Raw genomic sequence first — 26,922 nt, 5'->3', positions numbered from 1 at the left:
CCCCGGGACAGCGGAGCACTTCCCTAAGTTTTATGAAGTCGGCTTTCTTAAAGTCAAGAAATTGAGTCCTAGTATGCTTGGCTGCTCCTTTCCGCTGTATAGTAAACTTCAGAAGAGCATGATCACTCGCGCCTAATGATCCTTCCACTTCTACCCCACTAACCAGGTCATCAACATTGGTTAGGACCAGACCTTTATATATAGTGAGAGGGTGGGGAGGGGTATTACTCAGAAGGGTGGTGGGAATGGGTGATTGACTGATAGGTGTGGTAAACCTGTTGATGACTGTTAATGACTGCAATTGGCCTTACAGGAAAAAGCAAGGGATGAGATGGCCAAAAATAGCTTTATCATGTATAATGAGATAATAATCCAATGTCTCTATTCAGAACAGGTCTCTCCATGGTTTAAAGTTTGGTAATAAGTTGTAATTCAGCAACTTCTCTTTCCAGTCTATTTCTGAAATTCTTTTGTAATATGACAGCTGCTTTGAGATCTTGTATAGAATGTCCTGGGAGACTGAAATGTTCTCCTACTGGTTTCTCTGTCTTGTGATTCCTGATGTCAGATTTTTGTCTATTTATCCTTTGGTGTAGGGTTTGGTCTGTTTGTCCAGTATAGAGACCTGAAGGGCACTGTTGGCATTTGATAGCATACCCATTCCCACCACCCTTCTGAGTAATAACCCTCCCCACCCTCTCACTATATATAAAGGTCTGGTGACTTCTGTTTCATTGTATCTGAAGAAGTGTGCATGCACACGAAAGCTCATACCAAGAACAAACTTAGTTGGTCTCTAAGGTGCTACTGGACATTTTATTTTATTTATATATATATTTATATTTATTTTATTTATATATATATTTCAGACTTCCGGGTTGGCGCCATCGCCGAATGGTGGACTCCCTCCGAGCTCCGGAGGGAGCCTGCTCGGCAGGGGTTGGGTCCTACCGCGCCGGCGACGCGGGGACCCTCAAAAACCACAGGCACGGAGCCCGTGGACATGGTTGACTCGGCGGGCACCGTTAGCGCCCCCCCAACCCGCGAAGGAGCCTTTTTAAAGGCTACGGAGCGGGGGATGGGGGTGGCGTGGTGCTATGAGTCCTCTGCTTTCCCTGCCGAGCGAAGCCGCATGCCATTCGATGGAGAGCGCTGACTTCTTCTATTGAAAATTTGGACTATAAACAACAACCCGTGAGTAATTTGGAAATCGGACTTAAAAGGAGAATTTTTTTTTTTTTCGGATTCGGCACGAGCGGGGGAGATCCAAAAAGGAAGTCAGTCTCCCCCCTATTGTAGACATTTTAAAACAAGGATTTGGCAACTAAGGTTGAGAAAGGAGCTTGCTTCTGTTTATTGATAAAAATTATTAATTCCACGATGGGAAATTATAAGAACTGTGCTGGAGGAGAAGAGTGGATGGTGAGAGTGAAAGTGCAACCCCCCCCCCGGGAACCGGGGCGATCCACGAGAGAGCCTGGCGAAGAGAGACAGAGACTTTGACAGCTGTCAAAGTAGCTGTCAAAGTTGGAGAATATAAAGAGGACTTTGCTATGAGGACTTTGCTGGTTAGTTTTGTTACAATTTGGATATAAATTGTCGAAAATAAGGAATAACAATTTGACTTTTGGATTTGAGGAAACAAAGTTACTATAATCCCCCTAGAGGGGTTTTGGTACATTACAAGAACGGTCGTAAGTGGAAAAATACTCTTGGAATCGCACAGGACTTGTTATCTTCTGGGAAAGCTGCAAAAACGAAACAGTATTTTGTCTACAGAGGTGTTTATATTAAAGGAGACAATAGAATCATCTATTGAAGAATGGAAGGGACTGGACGCAAGTTTTTGTTCCTGAACTAACAACAACCCCTGTAGAGGTATCAAATTTTTGAATTAGAATGTTTTTGCAGCGGAACAGGAAAAGAAACCTGAGAAAGTGAGAAAAAAGAACAAAGGACTGATGACGACTTGGAAAGAACAAGGGAGGAGCCATATTATTGTGAAAGACCAAGGAAAACTAAAGGCCTGTCAGGGGCCTCTTTAAGACTGGGCGTCTGAAGTTAAACATTATTAAAAAAAAAAACCGGCAAGGTGGAACTGGAAAAAAAACCCCGGCTATGGACGTGAGATCTCCAGGCTGACAGTAGATAGATTGATGGACATGGGGAATCGAAACCGGGGAAGGGTGGGGGGAGATCTGGAATCCAAAGGGTGTACAACTATTTTTTGAATCTTTTTATATTTTTTATCTTGTTTGGACGTGTTTATCAAAAAAAGGGAATTCGTGGAAGGAAATTGGGGTGGACCTTGGGGGAAAAACTTTCTTTTAATGATGAGGGATGGTGGAATATAAAGGGAAAGTGGTTATATTACTAAATTGAATAGTGGGTTAAACAAAATAAGTTTTAAATTGGGAGTAAGAACTTGTGGAACCAAATTAATGAAAGGGGAATACAATAGGGAGGGGGATGGGGGAGTCCTGGAAAGATGTTAATGAAAGTAAGGCTTTAATTGTAAAGGTTTATTTTTTCTTTTTCTTTTCTTTTTTCTTTTTTGAGTTTTGGAAACTTCAATAAATATGATTTTAAAAAAAATATTTTTATATATATTTCTACTGTGTCAGACCTACCTGAATCTACCTCAGAGAGCTCTTGTGAAGCTAGAATGGGAGGGGCCATGCAAACTATTTTGAACTTATAAAGATGGCATATAAATGTAATAAATAAGATAATAAAAATTACATTAAATAAATAAATTGTCTCTCTTTCACACACACTCACCCTTATGTACATATTCCTGTAATGTATGGTGGTGAGGCTTCTCTGATCTCCTACTTTTGGCTGTGTGACTAGGCTCATCTGCTTTGCAACACCAAGCCTTCGCTGAAATAAGATCATTCCTTCACGACATGTCAGCTTTTATTTATTTATACTTCTGATTCTTGAAAATGGCTTTGTCTCTTAAGTTTAGCTTTAGGGGGGAAGAAGTCTGTTATGACATGAACAAAGCAAAAAGACGCACTCACCTTGCTGAATAGTTATAATCATGTCTTCTGCTGAGAACAGAAAGAATTAACAAGAATGCAATCTGTTAACAATCAGGTAGATTGGGTTTAATGTTTCTAATCATCTCCTTTCCACAATTGTTTGTGGCATATTGAATCTGAATGAAGGGAATAATTTAAGGGGATGTTTTCTATTTTGTTTTGTTTACAATATATGTGAAAAGGCTGCCCTCTTCTGACAGAAGAGCTTTAATTTGTTAAAAAGGAATCATTCTCTTTCATTGTATAATTTGTACTTTGGGGTCCATGTTTTATTATCCATATGATTTTGTATGGAATAAAACATTTTAAAATAAATGGGCATATTTGGGGGCAGGGACCTTCCCTCCCCTGTGCTTTGTGAGAACTTTCTTATTGTCTTCTTTTAACTGTTCTCTGAGGCGTTTGGTACTAAATGCACAGAATAAAACACATGTATGTTTTGTTCCTAAGAATATCCTTCCCTGGGTTAAAAGACCAATGCCATATAAGCCGCTTTGGATCAGACCACAGGCCTCTCTAGCCCAGCATTCTGCTCTCACTGGCCATCTAAACACCCTTCAAATCCTACACACAATAGCACCTGCTATTCAGAGGTATAATATGACCATTATGAAAAGTAGCTTTGATAGCCTTATCCTCCACGGATCTGTCCCCTCTCAAAGCCATTTAATCTGGTGGCCATTGCCACATCTTGTGGTAGTGAATCCCTTCACTGTGTGGAGAAATACTTCCTAAGAAGAGGAGGAGTCCTGCTGAAGTGGAGGTCAACAGGGTTTCAGGGAAAGGAGAGGCATAGGAAGAGGGGCAGGGGGCGGACTGCCCCTGGTGTCATCACTGAGGGGGGTGACATTTGGCATGCCACCCACCCACGACTCCCAAGCCTACCCCGAGCCGTTGATGTCTGTGTGTGACAAAATATTCTGCACCGGGTACTACCTGACCTTGCTACACCTCTGAGGGAAAGAAGTCCTTTTGTGTGAGTGGAAGTCTATTTCCCTTCCAGACAGATGCAGTTGGATGTCACTTGATATAATCTTGTTCTCACAGTGGTCAACTAGATGTGAATGGGAAACCCACAGGTAGAATGTGAGGGTGACAGCACTGTCTCCACTTGTGCTTTTCAGCAACTGAAGTATCTTTCCTTCAACAGTGAATGTAGAACTCCCTCTTGCTTTTGCTGAATCTTCCATCATTCAGCTTCATTAGATACTGGTACTAGTATTATGAGAGATGAAGAAGATCTTCTATTGAATTTTGCCACACCCTGCATAATTTTGTGGACCTTTATTATGTCCCCTCCCTCCTTTCATGTTCATTTTGATCATTATTCCTTCTGTTTCCAACGGTGGCAATCCAGAAGTGTCTGGGAGCTCATGAATATAGCACAGAGGCAGTGATCACCCCCCAGTTATCCATCTCCTTAAATATCAAATTCTATTTTTAAAGTATATTTAAAAGGTGCAATCATGTCTCAAATAAGTGAGGAGGCCATTGCTCCAACTTCTTGTAACCAAAGACAGAATAGATCAAACCACTCAGACATCAAGTGTGTTGTTTTTTAAAGAACCCATTAAAGTTTACAAGTATTGCTTTAGAGCAGGCATAGGCAAACTCGGCCCTCCAGGTGTATTGAGATTACAATTCCCATCATCCATGACCACTGATCATGTTAGCTAGGGATGATGGGAGTTGTAGTCCCAAAACATCTGGAGGGCTGAGTTTGCCTTTGTCTTAGAGAATGCTCATAATGAAAGTCATGTTTGAGCAGAATTTCCAATGTTTGAGCTCTGTGACTGTGACGCTTACACAGGAATATTTCTAAAGGGTTAAAAGGACAGTGACAGTCCTGAAAGGCACCAGCTACCTGCTCCCTGGCTCACATCCCCTATATATACTGAGGATTGAATCCAGAAGGTAGATCTCTATTAGTGGGAGTGGTGAAAATAAAGCAGCAGCCAGAGTCTAGTTGATAGTGATCCACCTATTAAGGTGCCTGATCATACTAACTGTTGATGTTAGGCATAGGGTGTGTGGGGTTTTTTTATCCCCTAAAGCCTTTTTATGAACACAGACAGTGTGAATCCTAATTTCCCACATGGCTGTCTCACCTTCCTTTCTGGACTCAATGCTGGCACATGTTTTGACTCTTTGGGAAATAAATTCTGGTTCATGTGCTGTGTGCCGCAAAATGAGCTATGACCTGGCGTGATACAATCATGCCAGACAGTTTACTATGCACCACTCCTTGAAATGAAGAGTGTGGGAGCATAATTATCCTAATATATTTCATGTTACGCTTAATTCCCTTTCAAAGCCAGTTAGAACTCATCAACCAAAGAATGAGCTTCATTCATAACTCTTGTGAAACTTTTTGTTCTCTTTTCGCTGTAACAAAACATAGATTTGTCTAAGACTATATTTTGACTCTTTATTAAAAATTGCGGGTGAGGGGGGGATTTTGGCATAATAAATTTACTTGCAATAATATTGTCATATATGTCCCTTTCCACTTCCCTTGTAAAATGTTAAATATAAATCACTGCCACAATCTTCCCAAGCCCTTTAGCATATGGAAGCAGAACAGGTTTAAGTACTTTTCTGCAAATAAGTGCTAATGAGGTCTCTTCGTTATTGCTGCAACAAACTAGCTACAGATTCTACATTTACTACTGGGATATACTGTCTTCAGATGAGCAAACACCTTCCATTATGGCTAAAATGGAACTAAACTTCATTTTTTGAAAAAAATCAATTAAAAATTAGGGCTGCTGCCAAATTCCAGTTGTGCTACAGATAGGGTTGAGGTTTTTGCTCCTAAGCTTTGTGGTCTGGAATTTCAGCAAAGATGGGACAAATTCTGAGTACTGGCCACACTTCCATTTGGCTCTGCTCCTGGGCTATGCATTGTGATTCTACCTGCCTCTGAAGAGATAAGAAAGTCAAATCTTCATCGTTCAAAACCCACACCATATTCTGTAGATGAGGGCTGCATACAATATTGCAACAGCAACAAAAGGTTGCCCATAGGAAGCCTGTTGCCACAGCAACACGCTAATATATAAGCACACTTCCCACATTATCATAGCTAAGTAGCATTAAGATGCCACAAGACTAAAGTGAGCATATGTAAGACACAGCCCAACATTCAAATTTGTTGCTCGTATCATTGCCCTCCTCCTGATCACACCCACCAACCATTACAGAGGCTCTGGTCACATGAACACCATGTGTTTAATGGTCATATCAATACCATATCTTTAAAGCATTTTTCTACCACTTTAAACAGTCATGGCTTTCCCCAAACTGTGATTTGTTTAGGATGCTGAGAGTTGTTTGGGATGCCCCTATTCCCCTTACAGAGCTACGATTTCCAGAGTTCCCTGTGAAGAGGAATTCATTATTAAACCACTCTGGGAATGGCAGCTCGGGGGGGGGGGGTGTGATTAACAGACATGAGTCTCTTAACAACTTTCAACACCTTAAACAAACTACAACTCCCCAAATTCCACATTCCTGGAAAAATTTACTTCATGTGTGCTCCATTAAATGTATCACATTTTAAGTAGCAACTTGCACACTGCTTGAAATAAACAAATCTTTATTAAATGTACATTAAAATCATAATGTTCACATGCTGAAGAATATATGAGTCCCTGTTAGATGCCTGTTTAGGAACTGCATACATGGTGGACTAACTGGAACATACAGGCTGGTCTAGGGGACGGGAACTTCAGGCCTCTCTCTCCCTGGCCATTAGGACTCCCTGCAGGACACATTCCCTCTTCCCAGACCACACTTTTTACTGGCCTTGTGCTGCACCCTCCTCTTGCCTGTGACCCTCAGGTTGGAAAAGGTTTCCTATCCTTGAACAGTGGACATCTCCTCCAGCTGGGTGAACAGCCAGAGCTGGCACCTAGGGGAGAGGATTAGCTCATGCATTCCACACAGCACTTTATGCATTCCCTATCTATGGGTTTCAAACACCTGAAAGGGGCTAAACTTTTGCTTCTTTGTCTAGTTTTCATCATTTCTAATATCCCAAAGTAGCAACTTGATCCATTTTATAGTCTCAGTTTAGCTGGCTTTTGTGAGGCTGTGGGCTACAATGTGGTCCTCTCCACCAACAAGGCCTTTTCCAATAATGCACAGACCCAAAGAATGATCTCAGCGATCTTATCTTCCTGATTTCTGGCACTACCACATTTGTCCTTAAAAGCAGTTACATTTGTCTAACATTTGTTTGGATTTGATATCCCGCTTTATCACTACCCAAAGGAGTCTCAAAGCGGCTAACATTCTCCTTTCCCTTCCTCCCCCACAACAAACACTCTGTGAGGTGAGTGGGGGGCTGAGAGACTTCAGAGAAGTGTGACTAGCCCAAGCTGCATGTGGAGGAGCGGAGACGCGAACCCAGTTCCCCAGATTACGAATCTACCGCTCTTAACCACTACACCACACTGGCTCTCTAACAGTCTAACAGTCACAGAATCATAGAATTGTAGAGCTGGAAGTGACCACGAGGGGCATATAGTCCAACCCCTTGCAATGCAGGAATCTTTTGCTCAACGTAAGACGTGAACCCACAACCCTGAGATTAAAAGTCTCATCCTCTACTGACATGAAATTTATTGTGGGGAAAAGGGGGAATCCATTCAATGTTAGCCATACTCAGAAAAGACCCCCTGAAATTCATGGAAAGGTGCATTAATTTCAGTGGATCCACTCTGGGCAGAACTTAGCTGGATACAACCCAATGTTTTCATGTGCTTTGCTTAGCACATAGGGATGAAATTATAATTTCAATGGGACATCAGCAGCATTGTGTGCAAGACAGTAGTCTAAGTCTACACAGAATATGATTCACAGTATCGATTTTCCTCTTGTTAATTAGAAATTGATTGCTGGTAGCATACACATCTTTATGCATCAAAATTATTTGATTTTCTTGTAGCAGTTCACTGATCCTTAATCTGAGCCATAATCTTTGAAAGTTCAACCTTCTTGAAGGGAGCAGGTTTAGCTCTATGCCACTTCTCGGTGCTGTCTGTGCTTTATGCACGCATGCGGGTTTGAAAGATGCTATTGTTTCACACTTCAATATCAATGGCATGGAATAGGTCTGAAGGTCATTTCAATATTTTCCAGCAGAACAAAATCATACCTACATAGCTGAATCCTGTAGAGAGAAAAGTGAGGTAATATATTATCAATAGAAAGACTACCTAATCTATTTTGTTTTGAAGATGCTTTTGAAAAATGCACTGCTCTTCACCCATATAACTACATACCATAACCAAATTGGAAGATGTCTTCATTCCAGCCTCAGAAAGGCAAGAAAACTCCCTATTCCATATATTTGGGGATGACACATAACAGCTAGGCACTGTGTTTGACCTCTGAAAAAGTTTTTTGTTTGCCATCTTCAGATCTTCCTCTTTGTTCAGTCTCGCACATGGTACCACTGTACTCCATTTTGAACTGCACTACAGAGTTCAACCTCTTTCTTAATTGCAACCTTCCCTCAGACTGCTTTCCTAGCAGTTGTCCACCTTTTGCACCACAGGTTCCCTATTTGCAAAATTGCCACCTTCAAATCCTCTAATAGGATGCAGCTCCTATCTATTCCCCTTCTGCTTCCCCTTTCCATACTAAGCCACACAGAGACCTGCTAGAAGATTATATAGTGCTTGCTCACTTGCCTATTTAAAGCACTTTTACATATAATGTATGTGGTATTAGGAGGCTCTTAGTCCTGCAAACTACTTAGAAGACATCTGGGCTTCGAAAATCTTTATCTGAGCCTTCTTTTATTCTTCTAATTAAAGGTGTCAGTTCTCAGGGATACCTGTTGGTTCAAAGTCTCAAATGATCCCCCCCCATGTGTTCAAACTGAGCTTCTGAGTGGTCACTGGAAGGTCAGCCAGCATGCACAATGACAGTGTAATTCCATGTATCCAACCCCCCCCCCCCGGGTTCTACCATGATTTTTCAGATCACCTGGGAACGTTCTCCTAAATACACTACAAATGGGCCAAATCAAGATGGCAAGGATGTACAGGGAGGAGTCATTTTATATATCAATGTTTTCATAATGCTGCACCTGCACTGTACAATTGGAGAGCTGATCCACACTACTATTTTTTGAGGTGTTGATAGTCAGCTCAAACATTTCCCACCAATATTTGAATAGCAAAGTGTTCTTGGGGAAACGCCTCTTCCACAAAGCACACACAAAAAGGAGTCATGTGACCTGACGGCCCTTTCCTCAAGGCTATTTTTCCAGGTACGTTGTGGTGAGGGAGGTAGGTTGTGTTAGCTCTTCCTCCAGTGCCTTTCCGCTTTGTACAGTACTTGATACTGTTGGCAGATCACAAATTAATATAATTTTTGGAGCATTATTCTTTCATGCCTGTGCAATTCCTTATCTATTTTTGTTCTAATTTAATTAACATTTAGAGCTTGGTTAAGTACTGTTGTTTTTAACATATCTCTGAGTGTTTATGCAATTACAGTAATGATGAATAACTACAGAAGCCATATGTGTGTGTTCACATCAATTTCACATATTTTACCCAACTGCAAGACGCAATTATGCAATTACAGCTTATGATTGTGTAATAAGGAACTTTGTGCAATGTAATAATTCAATTGTCATTCCAGCCAGACTTGCATAATTGTATATGAGCAACAACAACAAAACACACACACAATACAAAGCACATAATATATGCTTAAATAAGTTAAATAAGTATATAAATAAGTTCACCTGCTGTCCAGATGAAGCATATACAGAACTAAAACCTTAGTGGTCACAATCCAATGCACACTTAAGTGTCACTGAAATGAATGGAATTTAGGTATGTCTAATTCTCTGCTGGATTGTGGCCAATGAATTCATGTTTGAAGCAAGTAATAGTTAGGACTAAAGAAAGTCTAGTGGAGTATACAAAATGCTGTGCAGAATTCAAAGGTAATTGGCTAAGGAAATTATTTTCTGAGCAGTCACAGCTCCCCCTACCATGACCTGAGCCTGGCTGTGAGGATTAGAACAAAACCGTGGCCCAAGACAGCATTAACAAATATGTACAATCTTCCCTTTTTGTATTATTTATCCCACCATACTGTAAAAGGATTTGTGGTTGGTTTAGATGTTGCCGGTAGGTCCCAAACAAGCCTGTTATGCAGTATTTGTGAGATGGGGGTCGCAGTAGACTGGGGACCTGCTGAACTGGTCAAACCAGACTCTTTGTAAGCTAATGACCCCAGCTAGGGCCAGCTAAGCACCCTGACTAGAATCTCAAAGAGCAGGCCATGTTGCTATGAAGACAACTGAGAGGTGATGTTTTTCAGGAGGGAGTAGGCATCTTTCCCCAGCCCCCCACTTGGTTACAGCGACATCATATTGTAAGTAGGAGAACAATAGCAGAGTTAGTGTGCAAGTTTGGCTGGAAACTGGCGAGAAGGACTTGACTTCCTTGCTGTGCTGAATGAGTCCTTTCATCCTGTGTTCCACTCAAATATATGTGCAAATAAAACCAGATATCCATTAACCTTCATTCCAAGGAAGCGGAACCCCAGGTGAGTGCTGGAACCTCTAGAGTCCCTCACTACTCTGGTGGGATGGGGGCTATTCATTTCAATACTATTCTCATACTACCTAACCACCCTCTACTGCAGGGCTTAAGAACCTGTGGCTCTCAGGGTGCTGCTGGACTACAACTCCCATCATCCCTGACCATAGGCCATCCTGGCTGGGGCTCATGGGATTTGGAGTCCAATAACATCTGGATGACTGCAGGTTCCCTGCCATTGTTCTACAGCACCCCATGGTCCATGCTGTTATTGAGCAGAAGACCTTGATGGGCTGCTCAGCTATCTTTTTTGAAATTTCTGCTCTAGGTCCAATCAGGTTAAAGTCATGTTCTCCTATTGCCATTGTGCAACATGCTCCCAATAACTTGTTCCCTGGCCCATTTGTATATAATTTCTCCATCATTCAGTCATCTCTTGATCCTCGTAAGAACTATGTGCTAAAGAGCATTATAAAAGGAAGAATTCTGCAGCTGAAATCAAAGTTAGATCTCATACAAACTGCTACGGTCCTCTGCTTATAAGGTTGGCATTATTAATAGTCATATTAAGGACTATACATAAAAAGATGTCCACACAGAGGCTTCCAAATAAGGCAATCAATGCAGGTTTTGTTAGGTTGCAAGAAAAACTATATGCTTACCTTTGGGGATCTGAAAGAGATTTTAATCTCATTTGGAGGACCCTAAGCTTGTATTTAGGGCCTATTGCATTCCTTGTAGAAAATGTCAAGGCTATTTTGGATACATTGTCGAAATCCACGTCAAATCCAGCAAGCAAATGGGCTTGTCTATATTGGTGAAATGCAGCTGCACCGCTAAGGAGATATCAGGACACATTATTAGTTCAACACCTATTCTACATCTTTACAACTTGTGGCTCTGCAAACCAAACACAGCCTGCCACCCATGTCTGCCAGTTGATAATCCTTGCTTGTTCTTGCAATCCCAGGCAGGCAGCAAAAATAGCCAGTCTTCTGAGCCTGGCCTGACTGGTGGTGAAGAAAGACATTTAAAATAGAGGAGCATCAGCAGATGGGGGAAATGTCAAGCATCCTGTATATTCATTCTCAACTACGCATGCTTTCTCACCCACACATAATAAGAGAAAAACACCAGTTATGTTCTTGGTGTTCCTTATATGCCTGGTATTATTTCCTAGCTTTGAACCGGCCATATTTATTGGAACAAAGCCAGGTTGCAAACTCATCAACACTGATGAGACATGCTTATTTTTCTTTAGGCCAGCAGCTTTGCCATTGCATCACACTGATTAAAAGACAAAACAGACACAACTATTTGTATTTTGCAGTGTTTCTGTATATTTATCTTCAAACTGCCACTTCATTCCAAATGCAATTTACTGAGATAAGTATCACTTATCTCAATGGGACTTAGGTATACTTATGGCTGAAGTGACTTCTATAAAGAAAAGATCGACTAAAATAAGACCCACCTATTAATTTTGGATTCTGTTGTATTTCCAGCATCATCTGTTATTTTGATGTTTATGAAACCTCTCCTACTATTTCTGTTCCAGGTAATAATATCCACAGAGTAATGATACACTGAAGGGAGAGGAGGAAAGAAAGGTAAATTAATGCAATAAAATATTGTGCTCAGCAAAAAATAACCTCAGCTGCCGTTCCCCAAGTGGTGCTATGGCCAGGGATTTCAGTTTGAGAGCACTCTTGAGACTTGTGATCTCTTTGCATACAGTAGTAACTCGGGTTAAGTACTTAATTCGTTCCGGAGGTCCGTTCTTAACCTGAAACTGTTCTTAACCTGAAGCACCACTTTAGCTAATGGGGCCTCCTGCTGTCACCACGCCACTGCAACACAATTTCTGTTCTCATCCTGAAGCAAAGTTTTTAATCCAAGGTACTATTTCTGGGTTAGTGGAGTCTGTAACCTGAAATGTATGTAACCTGAAGCGTATGTAACCCGAGGTACCACTGTATTTGTAAAGGAAACATACACTGCAAACATAGCATAAAGGTAAAAGGACCCCTGACCATTAGGTCCAGTCGTGGCCGACTCTGGGGTTGCGGCGCTCATCTCGCTTTATTGGCCAAAGGAGCTGGTGTACAGCTTCCGGGTCATGTGGCCAGCATGACTAAGCCACTTCTGGCGAACCAGAGCAGCGCACGGAAACGCCGTTTACCTTCCCGCCGGAGCGGTACCTATTTATCTACTTCCACTGGTGTGCTTTCGAACTGCTAGGTTGGCAGGAGCAGGGACCGAGCAACGGGAGCTCACCTGTCACGGGGATTCGAACCACCGACCTTCTGATCGGCAAGCCCTAGGCTCAGTGGTTTAGACCACAGTGCCACCCGCGTCCCTAATACTAAGTTAGATGGTTTAAAATGCTTGTATTCAGCTCATGATGTGGTGGTGTTTTATGCTTACGATGCATTATAGTTTATTGCAAATGGGTGCCTTTGCCATTCTGAGAGAACAAGGGAGAAGTTCGTGGTGAGCTTTGGCACCTCTTATTCTAGAAAAATAGCACTGGTCATATATACAAGTAAAACTGTGGTGATGATACTGTAATCCCCCTAATCCGCATTTCAGAGTCCACGTAGCATGCAAGGATTGGCTGACACACATCAAATTTTCAAACCCACAGAAATGTGAGCATCTGAAAATCACATTGACATACAAATCATGGTGCAATGCATTGGAGCAAGCACCTAGCCAACTTGCTTCTCTTTCTTTGTAATTCTTAAATTAATATCCCCCCCCCCTGATTATCCAATGCAAATCCAGCTGAATCTCATTTCCAGCTCATTTGTCATCTTTTACCAGGTGCCCAGATAATTTCCTGTTTTCAGCGTTTCCCCCTTCCTACACATAGATCTTCTGAGCATAAACAATACAGCAACAGAGAACGAAGTTTAATCAAGAGTGTGCCATGCTATCTGTACAGCAAAAAGCGGTTTGTTCATAATGTTATTAGATAACGAAAACTGGAGAAAGGGTAGAGAGAATGGTTAATCACTTACTGCAGAATGGGTCTTTGTCTGAAGTATCAAAGTAAGCTCTTGTCACAGGAGGGTTCTTTTCAATTAAACGGTCCTTCCACTTATCAGCATAATAACCTGAAATTTAAATTGGAATGTGTTCAGCAGAAAATTAACAAACAAAGGAAAGATAAAAATCATGAAGATTGGTTTTTGTTATATAACGTTCTGGGAAATCAAAACTAACATCAGCTCATAAGAACTTAGACTCAAGTAATGCATGCTGAGTTCTATTACAGTCAGTGGGTTTATGCACAGGAAAATGGATTACACTTTGGCTCCTTTGTCACTCCAGCTATAATATATTATATATGTGCATTCCTTTCTGTCTTATGTCACTATTAGTCATCTTACTTTACTGATTGACTAAGCTTGTGGCCCCATACAGACGATGGTGTGGTGAAGAAGAGATACTCAGAGAGTAGCCACAACTGCCCTCGGTTCAGTTGGATTAGTTGGCTTAACTGCTTTTCTTTTGTCTTGTGCAAACCATAAGGACAAGAACATCCCCAAAACAAGTCAGATTCAGAAGGTAGCTTAGAACCTATTTGGAAGACATCAACAGTAATTCCTGGTTCATGTGTAACAGGAAGTACAGTTACTTCCTGGTTTGATTCCTTGGTTTGCACCAGAAGCAAAGCAGAAGCAAAGGGGTGCTGTGCAGGTGTATGAAATACATGCATATAACTGGTCTATTAAGCTAATGTTTAATTATCTGTGCACAGCTAGTATCTTCATTATTGCACAACCAGGAAATTATCCACAGCATGCTGTTTCCACTTGCAGGATAATTAATAGCTCTTACCCAAAACTGGACATGGGAGTGGCTGAAAAGCTTCACAGTGCACACATTTTCCATTCCTATAATTTACGTACGAGTCACAAGGGTATCCAGTTACATTACAATTCTGTTTCAAGGATGCCATGTACAAGAAAACAGATCTCTGATGATCACATTTTAAATACTGAGTGCCTTAAAGTAGAGAAAGTGTTACAAAAGAAACAATGAAGCAATACAATGTTAGTTTTATAAAAGCAATACTAATATTATTAAGCAACAACATTTTAAGTCCAACCAATATTTTCCTTTTATAGATTATCAGCCGTGATTTTTTTTCTGGGGGTACACAGGGGTACACATACCCCTAAACATTTTGTGAATCTTTGTACTTTTGTCCATTTACTGTATTTATTTCCCCCGATCTGAAGTATAAAATGGTGATTTTCTTGAGTCAAAATGAGAGTACCCCTAAACATTTTGTTAGGGGGGGGAAGCACTGATTATCAGTGTAAGCCTAGGTTGTCATCTAAGCATATATAAAAGCTTGCCAAATTAATGTGAATCTTACAAAAAAAAAAAAAAGGCTGCCTGTCAAATAGTGGTGGCACATGTGCTAAACAGTATTATGTTTCAAAGTGGCAAGTTTGACTTTTGTATCATTTTATGTTTTCCTACAATCAGTTCTTTCGCAGATTCCCATCATGGGACACAATAGCCAACTCAAAAGAAGCTCTGTGTTTTCTATAGCAAGTCTCATCCCTAGTCTATATTCTGATCCATAGGGATAACCACCACTGAGAATATGTGATAGCTGATGCAAGGAGGAGGCCAGTGGTCCCAGGGTTCCATACAGAAAGGCAAGGATCAGCACCTTGGAGAGAGACCAAGGTTTGGGATTTCAAGACCACAAATAGTGACCTTGCTGCTGAGGCAAAACATACAAGTTGCCTCAGCAGTGTCCTGAAGAAAGTGGAGGATTCCTTGGGCTGCATATCCAGTAACTAGAGACTCAACTAGCTCATCAGAGCCAGAGAAGCCGCTGTCTTCACAAACAAGGCAGGTTTTGGGGCACAGGGAGAAGTGGGAGGTATGCCTTTGGAGGCCGAGGCAGGCCAGGGCCCACAGCCCAGGTGCGGCTCATTAGCTCTGGGAGGAGGTGTGTGATTCCTCAGCTGGAGTAGCCTCAGAACAGGTGAGGGTCACATGTCCTGACAAGCCCAGATGCTGCAACTAACATGCAAGGAATAAAAGGGAAGCAAAGCTGACTGTGTCTGCTCTGCTGTCTATGTTGATGGAGCTTGCTTTGGGTGCTGCAGGACTTCTTCAGGACTGCTTTGGGTTTGACTCTGGATTGTGTTTTTGGACTGATGGACTTTGCTTATGTGGATTGCCCTCCGGACCATGTTTCCTGACAGCTGAACTTTGGATTTGGCATACTGCATATGCTAGAGGGAATTGCTGCCTGGTAGGCTGGGGATCCAGGACATCTAGGTCCTGTGGCTTCAGGCTGTAAGGACATCTCCTCAAGGTTCTCCTCTGAGGTATGTGTGGACCAGTCATTGGAGTCTGGTGGCAGAGGTGCCTTTTGGTGGTTCAGGGGTGATGTGAGCTATGGTGCCCATGGCTTCATATGGGCCCATGGCTCCTTCTTGGGACTGCCATCACTAGAAGACTCTTTCTCTGGAGATTCCTAGTTTGGTGCCATCCATCTCTATTCTTTCTCCCCTTCAGTTATGGACAGTTTTCATAGCAGATATCTGCACTTGTAAAAGAACATGCAATAATGTTGTGAACATGACATCCCACTCTCTATTCCATCTGTACTGCTTGTGCAGACTTTCTTATCATGTCTTTGCTGAAGCCCTGGCAGATGTTAAGGAAACTTCTGATTCCCTGAATAAGTGCAATGCAGGTATTTCTTCAGTTAGAACTGACTGCTGCTCTCTTGTAACTAGACTCATTGTGACTGAGCCTACTTCAGCCACACTGGCATTCTGGAATATAATTTTAGCAATGCACAATATTGTAAACATATGGTGTTCATATGGTAATGTGACATTTCTGAGGTTGTATCAGATCCTTCTGCAAGAGAAAGGCATCTGCTTGTGCAATGGAACTTCATCCTCCACTCCTCTGCACCCCCCTGTGAACTCTCATAATCTGCTCCAGAGGCTTGGGGAGATTCTCTGTAACAAATTGGGGGGGGGGGAGGTATGCTGAAATGGGAGCAAAGGAAGGGGAACTGTCATTGTGTGAGTGGAATGCTCTTCACCCAAGCATTCCACACACACAACAACAACCCTGAGTGTTCAAAGCACTTCACATCCATTATCTCAGTAACCCTTGCAACAATAGTTAACTTGAAGAGGCAGTTATGCTACAAATTTATTTACAACAGGATAACCCATGAAAGCTTTGAAATAAATTTAAGCAAAATTATTCATAGAATCACAGAATTGTAGAGTTGGAAGGGACCCCAAGGGCCATCTAGGTCAAACCCTAGCAATGCAGGAATCCTGCCCAGAGCCATCCCTGGGTGGGCTCAAACCACCAACTTTCTGGTTAACAGCCAGACACACTGGCCCATTGCACCACAGAAATCACACGCTTTAACTCAGCTTCAAAACCCAACCAATTTCATTTTCTAGTATTGCACAGTACATAAAATACAATGCATAGAAAAGACTGTAAAGTTTATTTTCCTTCCATAGGAGAAAACCTTAATTAGAAGCAGCAGTCCCACCTCAAGGTGAAACCTATATATTAAAATTGGTGCAGTCTTTTTGCTTCAAAAGGGAGAATGACACCATAAAGGGTGCATGTAAAGAATATCAGTCAGGAGGACCATTCCAACATCCTGCCAGGAAATATTTATTTAATGATGCTAATATATTTGCGAGTTGATTTGTGAAAACCCAGTTGACTCCAGAGCATAACTCTTCCTGATGTTTTTATCTATTAGAATTAATTTATCTGTATTTACCACTGAATATTGTTTTTGGGCATCCAGGTTGATCTGTTCCTCCATTTGGGTAGAAATCGATGTTTCCCAAAGGCTCCCTGTAGCCCAAAGCTAAGAAAAATAAAACACATAATGAAGAAAAATACAGATGTCATTTCACAATAAATGATAACACTTTTCTCATGCATTTGTCAGAATGTTCAAAATGACAAATAAAAGAACTATTATTCATATTTACAAAGATAACAACAACCAATGCATTTCTCATGCATTTGTCAGAATGTTCAAAATGACAAATAAAAGAACTATTATTCATATATACAAAGATAACAACAACCAATGAGATTATATTATGGAAATGTAACGAATGGATGCACAGAAGTTGAGGGCGAGGAGGGATGTTCCTGCAGGCTCAGAAAAACTGGAACCAAGACACTCCCCAGGCTCCAGTGACACATAACTAAGTGACAAGTGTGTGACAACTATGTGACCGATGCTTCAGCTAGAACATCCTACAGGTATCTTGCATGGGGTGAGTAGGTGGGTTATAAATTGCCCAAGGCTGGTCATGTTTTCCCTGGAATAGCAGAAGGCCCTTTCCTCGGGCAAACATAATGACCTGCCAGATGCCATTATTGGGCCAGCCCTGATAAATTCTAAGATTGTTCAGGGAACCAAACATAAAGCACGAAAGGCTCTCCTCACGGAGCCAAACTTGGCAGTGAGTCTGATTCCTTTTCAGCACCAGGTGAAGCCCTTTTTATTTCCCAGGCTTTTAAAATGCTGTGTTTCATACAATTTTTTAGACTGTAATCCTATGCAGAGACACGCTTGCAACTATCAGCCATTCTTGTGAGTTTTTATCTGAACAATCTAGCAAGATAAACATTACATTTTTTCCCTTTATTTAAGAAGAGGCACGACTTCCTATGAGTTCAAAGCGGTTGTTTTTTTTCACCAAAACCCACTGGGGATACTTACAGAAATTGGTTAATTGCACTGGCCAGGAACAAATGAACAGTGCAAGTAGTTCTGCCTGAATGAATTGAGTTTGAACTAGTGTGTATTCAAGACCAGCCAGTAGTATTGCTTCAAAAGAATAAAAAAAACTGTTTTTGTTTTTTGGTTATGTATAAGCCTTTCAGAACACTTTAAATAGTTATTTTTCTCCCAGAAAACCAGATTAGAGGGGCGGGGAATCATTCTCCATTAGGATAATGGAAATCCAAAATGGTATAATTACCATCAATATCAGTATGAATAACATCAACAAATTGAGCATCAGTGTGATCCAATCTTTCACTGGGCAGCTTTCCTGTAAATGATGGCCCTGCTGGGTCAAGACCTGGTATGAAAAATGAAAAATTTAGCTTATTATAATAAAAATTGTACACACACACACGTACGTACATACGAATCTGTAAATAGTATTTGAGTGGAAGCAAACCACAGCAGGATAAAACACACAAGTATATAGTCAACAAGGTTCCTCCCAACTGTTAAGCTTCATCAGCACAAAAGTAATTTAACAGTAATATAAAACACACCCGCTATTTAAACAAATGAGCTTTCTCTCCAATTTGCCCGTTCTCCTCCCAAAGGAAAGAAGGATGCAGGTCAGGATTATCAGAGAGAATGTAAGCCCACTGATTGCAGCAATCACTTTCACTGAAGAGTCACAACAGTTGAATTCAAGGTAACTAAAGAATACTTAATGCTTTGTAAATTCTGACCCAAGTATTTGGGATTAAAGTGGTAAACTCTTGTTTCATATCCCTGAACATCTTTGCATTCATGGTGTGTTTGCTGAAGGTCAGTGTTGACTGTGATTTCTTTAAACAACAGCTGACCTCCACTGGTTCTACTTTGAAAACTGAGGAAGGGCATCACCAGAAGCTGCCTTTTCATTGTTTAAGTCAGAAGTTGCCAACTTGGTACATTAATAAAAATAATAATCTGACTGTTTAGTTGCTTGTTAGCCAAAGATCTCCAAGCAGCTTTCACAAAACATTTATAAACACAAACATACATTATAAGTTTAGAAAATAATGCAGAACACCACAAGAGCCAGATGTTGTAGATTATATGTCCACAACATCCCTGACCATTGGCTATGCTGGCTGGACCTGGTGGGAATTGCACTGCAAAACATATGAAGGGCACCATGTTGGCTGCCCCTGGTTTAAACTGTATCTTTTAGAAGGTGGTCAAATTTCAACTATGTGCATGACTATGGCCAACTCACTTAAACCCACCTCAGGCACTGTACCTTATGTTGGGTGACTAAGCCAGCTTGACTTTGTTTGCTTTCTATGACAAACTGAATCATTCAGCATAGGGAAACAAGAATGAGAATAGAGAATAAAACACCAGAATGTCCAGTTTTTAACACTTACCTGTAATTCTGCGAATTTTGCCATTGTATGCCTTCCCAACAAATCCAGCTATATGAGCCCCAAGGCTTACTCCAATCATATATACAGAGTCAAGAGACGCTCCATTTGCCTGTCAGTAAATATGTATGGATAGAAGGTTATAGGAATGTGAACCACAGAGGGCAAACTAGCTTTTATTCTTCTTTCTTAAATAGCCATGTTCCAGCTTTGGAAGTCCAAAGGCTTTTCAAGAGGAGATGAGACATGAAACAATTTCTTAGCAACTTCAAAATGAAGTTCTTTGTAGCAGAAAATTAATGCCTTTGTTGCCTCTTTAACGGTACCAAAAATGCCATATATTTATTACTAGGCAATACATACCCACATTGACTATATTTCTGGTTATTTCTATGTAGCATGAGCAACCACTTTCTTCAGTGCAGTAAAGCAAGGGAAACAAGGAGACTATGACCACATTCACATCATATATTTAAAGCACTTTGATACCACTTTAAACAGCCATGGCTTCCGCCAATTCATTATGGGAACTGTAGCTTGTTAAGGAAGCTGAGAGTTGTTAGGAAACAGAGCAACAATTTTCAGAGTGATTTAACAATCAATCCCTTTTCCTGGGGAACTAGCTCCGTACTGTTTACAATTTCCCTTAACAAGCAGTGGATTTCTGGGATTTGGGGCAGAAGTCTTTCCTTGCCCTAGCTGGACATGCTAAAGATTGAACCTGAGGCCCTTTGTATGTCAAGGTCTTCCAATGAGCTACAGACTGTCCAGGTTTGATTATTTCTTGCCATTGTAAACCCATCAAAATGTGGGAGAGTACAAGACAGTTCAGTATTGCACACGGCAGCAAGTTCAGCAGCATGCTTCAGGAGGAGTTTGGAGCCAATGCATCATCAAACATGAAAGCAGCCGCTGCTAGTTTGCTGTGGCTGATGTGCCTCAGCTCTAAGGGCTACTTCACACATTTTCATTTTTCCTAGAGGGCAAGAAATTTCACGTTATAAAAAAGTGTGAGAGCTATGCAGATCATGCGCAGACCTATTTTTTTTTACTGTGTTTACAAATCCTGGGCAAGTATGATTCGCCATGGCAGTGGCGTAGCGTGGGGGGTGCCAGGGGTGCCGGCCGCACCGGGCGCAACATTTGGGGGGGCGCGTTTGGCCGGCCCCCCTCGAGGAAGCGGGAACCTCTCCAAGGCGCAGCGCGCCGTTGGTGGAGGAAAAGAGCCGCGCAGCAGCAGCAGCAAAGCCGGGAGGAGGAGGAGGTGGAGCGAGCCTGCTAATTGCTTGCTGGGAATTAAGCGGCTCAAAGAGGCAAAGGAAAAGAGGTGGAGCCGCTGGCCCAGCCGGGAGGAAGCTGGAGAGAGCAGCGCGCCAAGCACACGTGACGCAAAGGGCCTGCCCACGTGCAGGCTGAGCTCCGCATGGCGGGGCGGAGGGAGGCGCTCTGCACGTGCTTAGGAGGCGCTCGCTCTTTCCAAAGAAGGACCCGGCTACTGGATCAAGGCCACAAGGGCCCATGTAGAGTGGGTGGCCAAGCAGACGCGTCAATGAGAAGCACTCAAAGCAGGACCGGGGCACAAGAGCGCTCTCGCTCTCCCTTCCTGCTGTTTCCAGGGGGTGGAAGCGTCGCTGCCTCCAGGGCTTCCGAGATACCCTGGGGTGAAGTCCCGCTTCACCCTCTTCGGAGTCCCTCTCTTATGCTTTGGGGGGAGGGGTAGCAAGGGGGAAGAATAATGATTTCCTCCACCACCAGCCCCAAATTCTATAGTAAGAGAAATTGGGGGCCAAGCCAACTGGGGAAATGGTGAGTCTCTAACTATAGAGCTCAGGTACAGTGGTGCCTCGCAAGACGAATGCCTCGCAAGACGGAAAACCCGCTAGACGAAAGGGTTTTCCGTTTTGGAGGCGCTTCGCAAAACGAATTTCCCTATGGGCTTCCTTCGCAAGACGAAAGCCCATAGGGAAATCTCCGGGACAGCGGGGAAGCGCAGCGCGTCTTCCCCACTGTCCTCGGACCTCCTCCGAAGCCTGGCGGTGGGGTGGAGAGACCTCCTCCCGCCGCCAGCCTTCGGAAGGCTGCTCCGAAGCCTGGCGGTGGGGCGGAGAGACCTTCTCCCCGCGCCAGCCTTCGGATGGCTGTCCTGAAGACTTGTGGTGGGAGCAGTGGCGTAGCGTGGGGGTGCAGGGGGGGCCTGCCGCACCTGGCGCAACATCTGGGGGGGGCGGAAGAGACTCGAGTGCTAAAATCCACGGGTTAGGGGGCGCAAATTACTTGCCTTGCCCCGGGTGCTGAGAACCCACGCTACGCCACTGCGCCATGGGTCTGTGGCACATTTACAACCGTGCAATTATTGCAGTGTTAGTCTGCATGTGAGTTCACACATTTTTCTGCACATATACGCAAAAGCATAATGTGAACAGCAAAGCAAACAGTGAAAGGTCATACATCTCATTACACCCTTATACGAGGTACATTTACCAAGAACTAACCAAGGTCCTGTCACCCTTATAAGACAGTATACTGGATTAGACAGAGGTAAGAAGGCTGTTGTGTCCTGGCTTCCTTACCAGCATTTGGTCAATAAGATTGTTCAAAATTCCTACTACTGTCTTGGCATTTTTAACAGCACTAGGATAATACACAGTCGTGGCACCCCGATTCCAATCTACCATTATGACATTGCTGTCTTCCTTTTTAAGCAGAAGCTCTTTAATTTCATCAATCCATACTGGTGGGGAACCTGTAAGTCTGTAACCATGAATAATAATAATAGTTTGCTTGGTCAGATTTAGATGTGTAGAAGCCGTTAGATTGTTTTCACTGAGAATCTCTGCACAGTTTTGGTTTCTCCTTGTGTGCAAAAGCAGTTGCACTTTTACATCTGTACCAATCACGGCATTGCCTATGTTAAGATCAGTAAATTTGGGGCATTCTTGTTCTGTATCTGAAAGATAAAATAAGTGAGAAATAAAACACTTCATCAGTTACGACAATTCTTTTTAAAACCACAATTTACCTCACCAACCTACAAAGTATACAAGGAAGTTTACTTCATTACTATCCTGTTTTAGCTTTCCAACAAACCTGTAAAGGAGCTTGGCCTCATAGAATTGTAGAATTGGAAGAGGCCTTGAGGGTCATGTAGTCCAACCCCCTGCAATACAGACATCTCAACATGTGGTCTCCCATCCAATTTGAAACCATACTGGACCCTGCTTAGCTTTGCAAATGTGCTAGTGGTTTATTGCTGCATCAGAATCAGGAATTTACCCAAGGTCACCCAGCAAACATCATAGCTCACATGAGAAAGGATTTGAACCTGGGCTGGCTGGTCCAAGTCTGCTCTGTTTAATACAACACAGCATCTGATTAAACAGGCCATATTTTGCAAATGTTTCAATGAGTTTTACCATTATGACAAGCTTACATCTTCTTCATCTTTTGTACCTAAAAATGCATTCAAATTACTGTCATTCAAACAAGCTCTATCACAAAGAATGAAAGTTCCACCGTCCCTAACCTGTGTTAGTCCTTTTAATATAATGTGTGCATTTTTACGGTTAGAATGGTTGCTTTTAATACCTTTCTGTCATAAAATGTTCCTGTTGTGTCAGAGATAATGCCTGCAGGCTGAAAATACCTACAATGTAACCACTACAATACAGAAATGCATTGGACACATACAACTTGAATATGTTAAATGTAACACAGCAAACATAAACTGTTCCACAGTGTCAGTCAACATCAATGCAAAACCTCACATTGATCTTCTGACATTTTGTGTGTCTGAGACACCCATATCTTTGTACAGATATAATTTATGATCTGTCTGAATGTGAGAAGTAAATAACTTTTTTTAAATGGCATGCTGAGGCTCCTGTTCTAGGTTTGTTTGTTTCCAGCCTTTTACCAGACTCAAGGCAGATAAAAAACACAGTTAGAAAAAGCTAAAAATATATTAAGATAATCATTAAAAAGCAATTAAATGCTAATCAAAATAAAACAATATTTTAAAATGTATTAAAAATTCAAAAGCAACAATGATAAAAACATCACAGCACTAATTCTTTCCTTCAAAACAGTCAGTTCCTAAGGGCCTGTTTGAATAAAAAGGTCTTCACCTGCCAGTGGAAGGACAACAAGGAGGCAGCCAGTCTAACTTCTCTGGAAAGGGAGTTCCAAATCAGGGAGCAACCACTGAGAAGGCCCTCTCCAGTCCCCATCAAGCATGCCTGTGAGAGTGGCAGGACCGAGAGAAGGGCTTCCCCTCAAGATCTCAGGGCCTGGGCAGGTTCATATGAGAGAATAGTTTGTTGAGAGTAAGTCCCATGGAACTTATTTTTGAATAAGCATGCTCTGAAGAATCAAGGTCTGAGATGTTTAAATTGTATGAATCTGCTTTATACTGAGTCAGACCACTGGTTCATTCAACCAGTGGTGTCTTTTCTGACCGCAGCTTTCTAGCCTTTTAACTGTAGGTGCCAGGGATTGATTCTGGAAGCATTTGCATGCAACACACATACTCTATCACTGAGCCAGTCCTCTATACTATACACTATATTCAGCGGTAGAGCTACACTATTACATCTCAGCAGCAAGGGATTATTATTTTTTCCCTGCTCTCTTTCGCCACACAAGGTCAATCTAGCTGCATTTTTTGTCCAGAGGTCAAAGGCACCTTTATTTGTTTTACAACGAAGGAATAACCTTTGTACTGTTTGAGAAGGAGTCAAGTTAATCTGACAGGCACTGAGAATCATGACTCACACAATACCGTCTGAAAGTCTGAAATGTATGCTTTGTTTCCTTATAGCAAAAATACATGAGGAACTTGTAATTGGTTATCTTACCTGCTCTCACACACCAAGCCACGAAACAGGTGAAGACACATAATCCCAACACTGGTGATCTTTGAAAAGCAGCGTGTAACCACCACATTTCAGGATGGTGTTGCTTTCTCCTTTTAACATGCTGCCGTTTGCTTCAGTATTCAATTAAGAGTCACTGATAAAATGGGTGTGGTGTGTAGAAGGAAGTACCTGGCAGAGTGAAACCCAGCCTTTATGCTTTTGCAATCTGGTGACTCCTCCTTTCCAACTAATTTATGTAGGCAGTTTCTGTTCCCTTTAAACTCTCTTGGACTTCTTGGAACCTTGTTTTACAGGACTCTGTATCTTGATAGCAGATACTTGATGTAGAATGCAAGAGCCAACATTGCAGGTTCGGTGGGATGTAGAAGGGATTACTTCCAGGTTACTTGCTTAAAGAGTGTTCAGCCTAACCTGTTTGCAGAGAGATTAGACAACACTGGCGATTTAATGTGTATTTACCCTGATTTGTTTGTGGGGAGATTAGACTAATAATAATAATAATAATAATAATAATAATAATAATTTATACCCCGCCCACCTGGCTGGGCTTCCCCAGACACTCTGGGCAGCTTTCAACAAAATATTAAAATACCGTAATGCATCAAACATTAAAAGCTTCCCTAAGCAGGGCTGCCTTCAGATTTCTTCTGAAAGTCTGGTAGTTATTTTTCTCTTTGACATCTGGTGGGAGGGCGTTCCACAGGGCGGGCGCCACTACCGAGAAGGCCCTCTGCCTGGTTCCCTGTAACTCAGCTTCGCAGTGAGGGAACCGCCAGAAGGCCCTCAGCCCTGAACCTCAGTGTCCAGGTAGAACGATGGGGATGGAAATACTCCTTCAGGTATACTGGACCGAGGCTGTTTAGGGCTTTAAAGGTCAGCACCAACACTTTGAATTGTGCTCGGGTGTTATGTGGTCTCAGCGGTCTGTGTTAAGCAACAGTTCTCCCATGCTTTCCAGTACATTTCCCCACCATATTCCTCACTGGAAGAAGTCCAGTCTTTTGAGGATGCAGGTTTCCTGTCCAAGAGGTTCAAATCAGTTTGCACAGCATATATTTGCCAAATTTGTGACCAAGTCCTCGCTGTGCCATACATTGAAAGCATCATCATGCCACTTAAACAGCCATGGCTTCCCCTAAAGATCCCTGGGAACTATAGTTTGTTAAGGATGTTGAGAGTTGTTAGGAGGACACACCCCCCCAGCTACAATTCCTACAGTTCCCTGGGATTGTTAAAGCACTATGAGAATTGTAGCTCTGTGGGGGGAATAGAGGTCTCCTAATAGCTTTTAGAACCCTTAACAAACTGCAGTTCCTGGGATGGTTGGGGGGGGGAGTCATCTAGAACTTTATAAAGATCAAAATTAAAAAGATGACAAGGAGGTCATTTTTAGCTGAAAGTCATTGTGACAATGCGTTTTATTTCTTCTGAAAAAAATCAGTTAATTTTCTAAAAGCAATTTGTGCTAAACCTATTTAAATGCGAATATATTTTATCTTAAATTATTTACACGCAGCTAAAAACAGCTTTGCTGATACTGTACTTAATTAATCCGGGAACTCCATCTCACTGAAATGCTAGTGCAATATCAAGATGTGCCACAAGATGGCAGACAAAGGTTAGGAAGCCTCCAGTTATTTCAAACCCACCACCCACGTCTCTATTACTGAAATATGTTTAATAATGAACATTAAACGCACGTACCAACACATTATACACCAAGCAATAACATATAGCGGATCATAAGGATTGTGACCGCAGGACAGCTGGTGGGACAGCCCAGCTGTAAGAGGAGCAGGATTGTTCTGCAGCCTCCCTCACTTTCTCGGGATCTTTTCCCCATAAGGAAGGGTAACAGAAGGTAAGAGAAATTAGACTGCCGATAGGTGACGAGTTAGGAGGGCGGGGAAAAGAAGAACGAGGCGTTTAGAGAAACCAAGCATGGTGACGGGAGAGCATCCCGGGCAGTACTATGACGCCCTCCAGATGTTTTGGACTACAACTCCCATCATTCCGAGCGAGCACGGCCAATCCAAGGAGGATGGGAGTTGCAGTTCACAACGTCGGAGGGAGGGGCACCTCGGTGCGCTGAAATAAAACCGTAAAAAGTTAAGAGTGTTTGCAAAAATAAAATAAAAGCACAGAGTTAAAAATAACCCTTGGGATTAATTCGAGTTGTGTAGTGCCAGTTTGTAGTGTCACAACATTAATGCACATAAGACACGCTTTTCTTACAGAAATGACAAGGAGTTG

The 26,922-nt window shown here is 42.2% G+C and overlaps 1 protein-coding gene across 2 annotated transcripts; it reads right to left on the bottom strand.

Annotated features, from left to right (window-relative positions):
* Positions 1–7,526: 7,526 nt before the first annotated feature.
* On the bottom strand, positions 7,527–26,811 carry LIPI (lipase I). Of its 2 annotated transcripts, XM_081199654.1 has the most exons (11): positions 26,374–26,770; positions 24,649–25,080; positions 22,366–22,742; positions 19,799–19,907; positions 18,646–18,747; positions 17,424–17,513; positions 14,465–14,632; positions 13,642–13,737; positions 12,093–12,204; positions 11,281–11,454; positions 7,527–8,223 (listed from the first exon to the last, which is right to left on the bottom strand). In XM_081199654.1, the coding sequence occupies exons 2-11, from the start codon at positions 24,734–24,736 to the stop codon at positions 8,148–8,150; spliced, it is 1,392 nt and encodes a 463-aa protein (XP_081055780.1). In that variant the 5' UTR covers positions 24,737–25,080; positions 26,374–26,770; the 3' UTR covers positions 7,527–8,147. The 2 variants fall into 2 exon arrangements, with proteins under 2 accessions (XP_081055780.1, XP_081055781.1); XM_081199655.1 differs by lacking the exon at positions 14,465–14,632 and having other exon boundaries at positions 26,374–26,811.
* Positions 26,812–26,922: the final 111 nt, after the last annotated feature.

The sequence above is a fragment of the Podarcis bocagei genome (genome assembly GCF_964188305.1).
Source record: "Podarcis bocagei genome assembly, chromosome: 6".
NCBI classification, from domain to species: Eukaryota; Metazoa; Chordata; class Lepidosauria; order Squamata; family Lacertidae; genus Podarcis; species Podarcis bocagei.
This window is presented reverse-complemented; position numbering and strand designations above follow the sequence as displayed.

What these genes read in the sequence shown, in the direction of transcription:
- LIPI (XM_081199654.1), bottom strand. Translation starts at nt 24,736, where the DNA reads ATGTGGTGGTTACACGCTGCTTTTCAAAGATCACCAGTGTTGGGATTA. An exon ending in GGCTTGGTGTGTGAGAGCAG is followed by an intron (nt 22,743 to 24,648) that starts GTAAGATAACCA and finishes TTTATCTTTCAG; the next exon opens with ATACAGAACAAGAATGCCCC. An exon ending in TATTCATACTGATATTGATG is followed by an intron (nt 17,514 to 18,645) that starts GTAATTATACCA and finishes TATTTTTCTTAG; the next exon opens with CTTTGGGCTACAGGGAGCCT.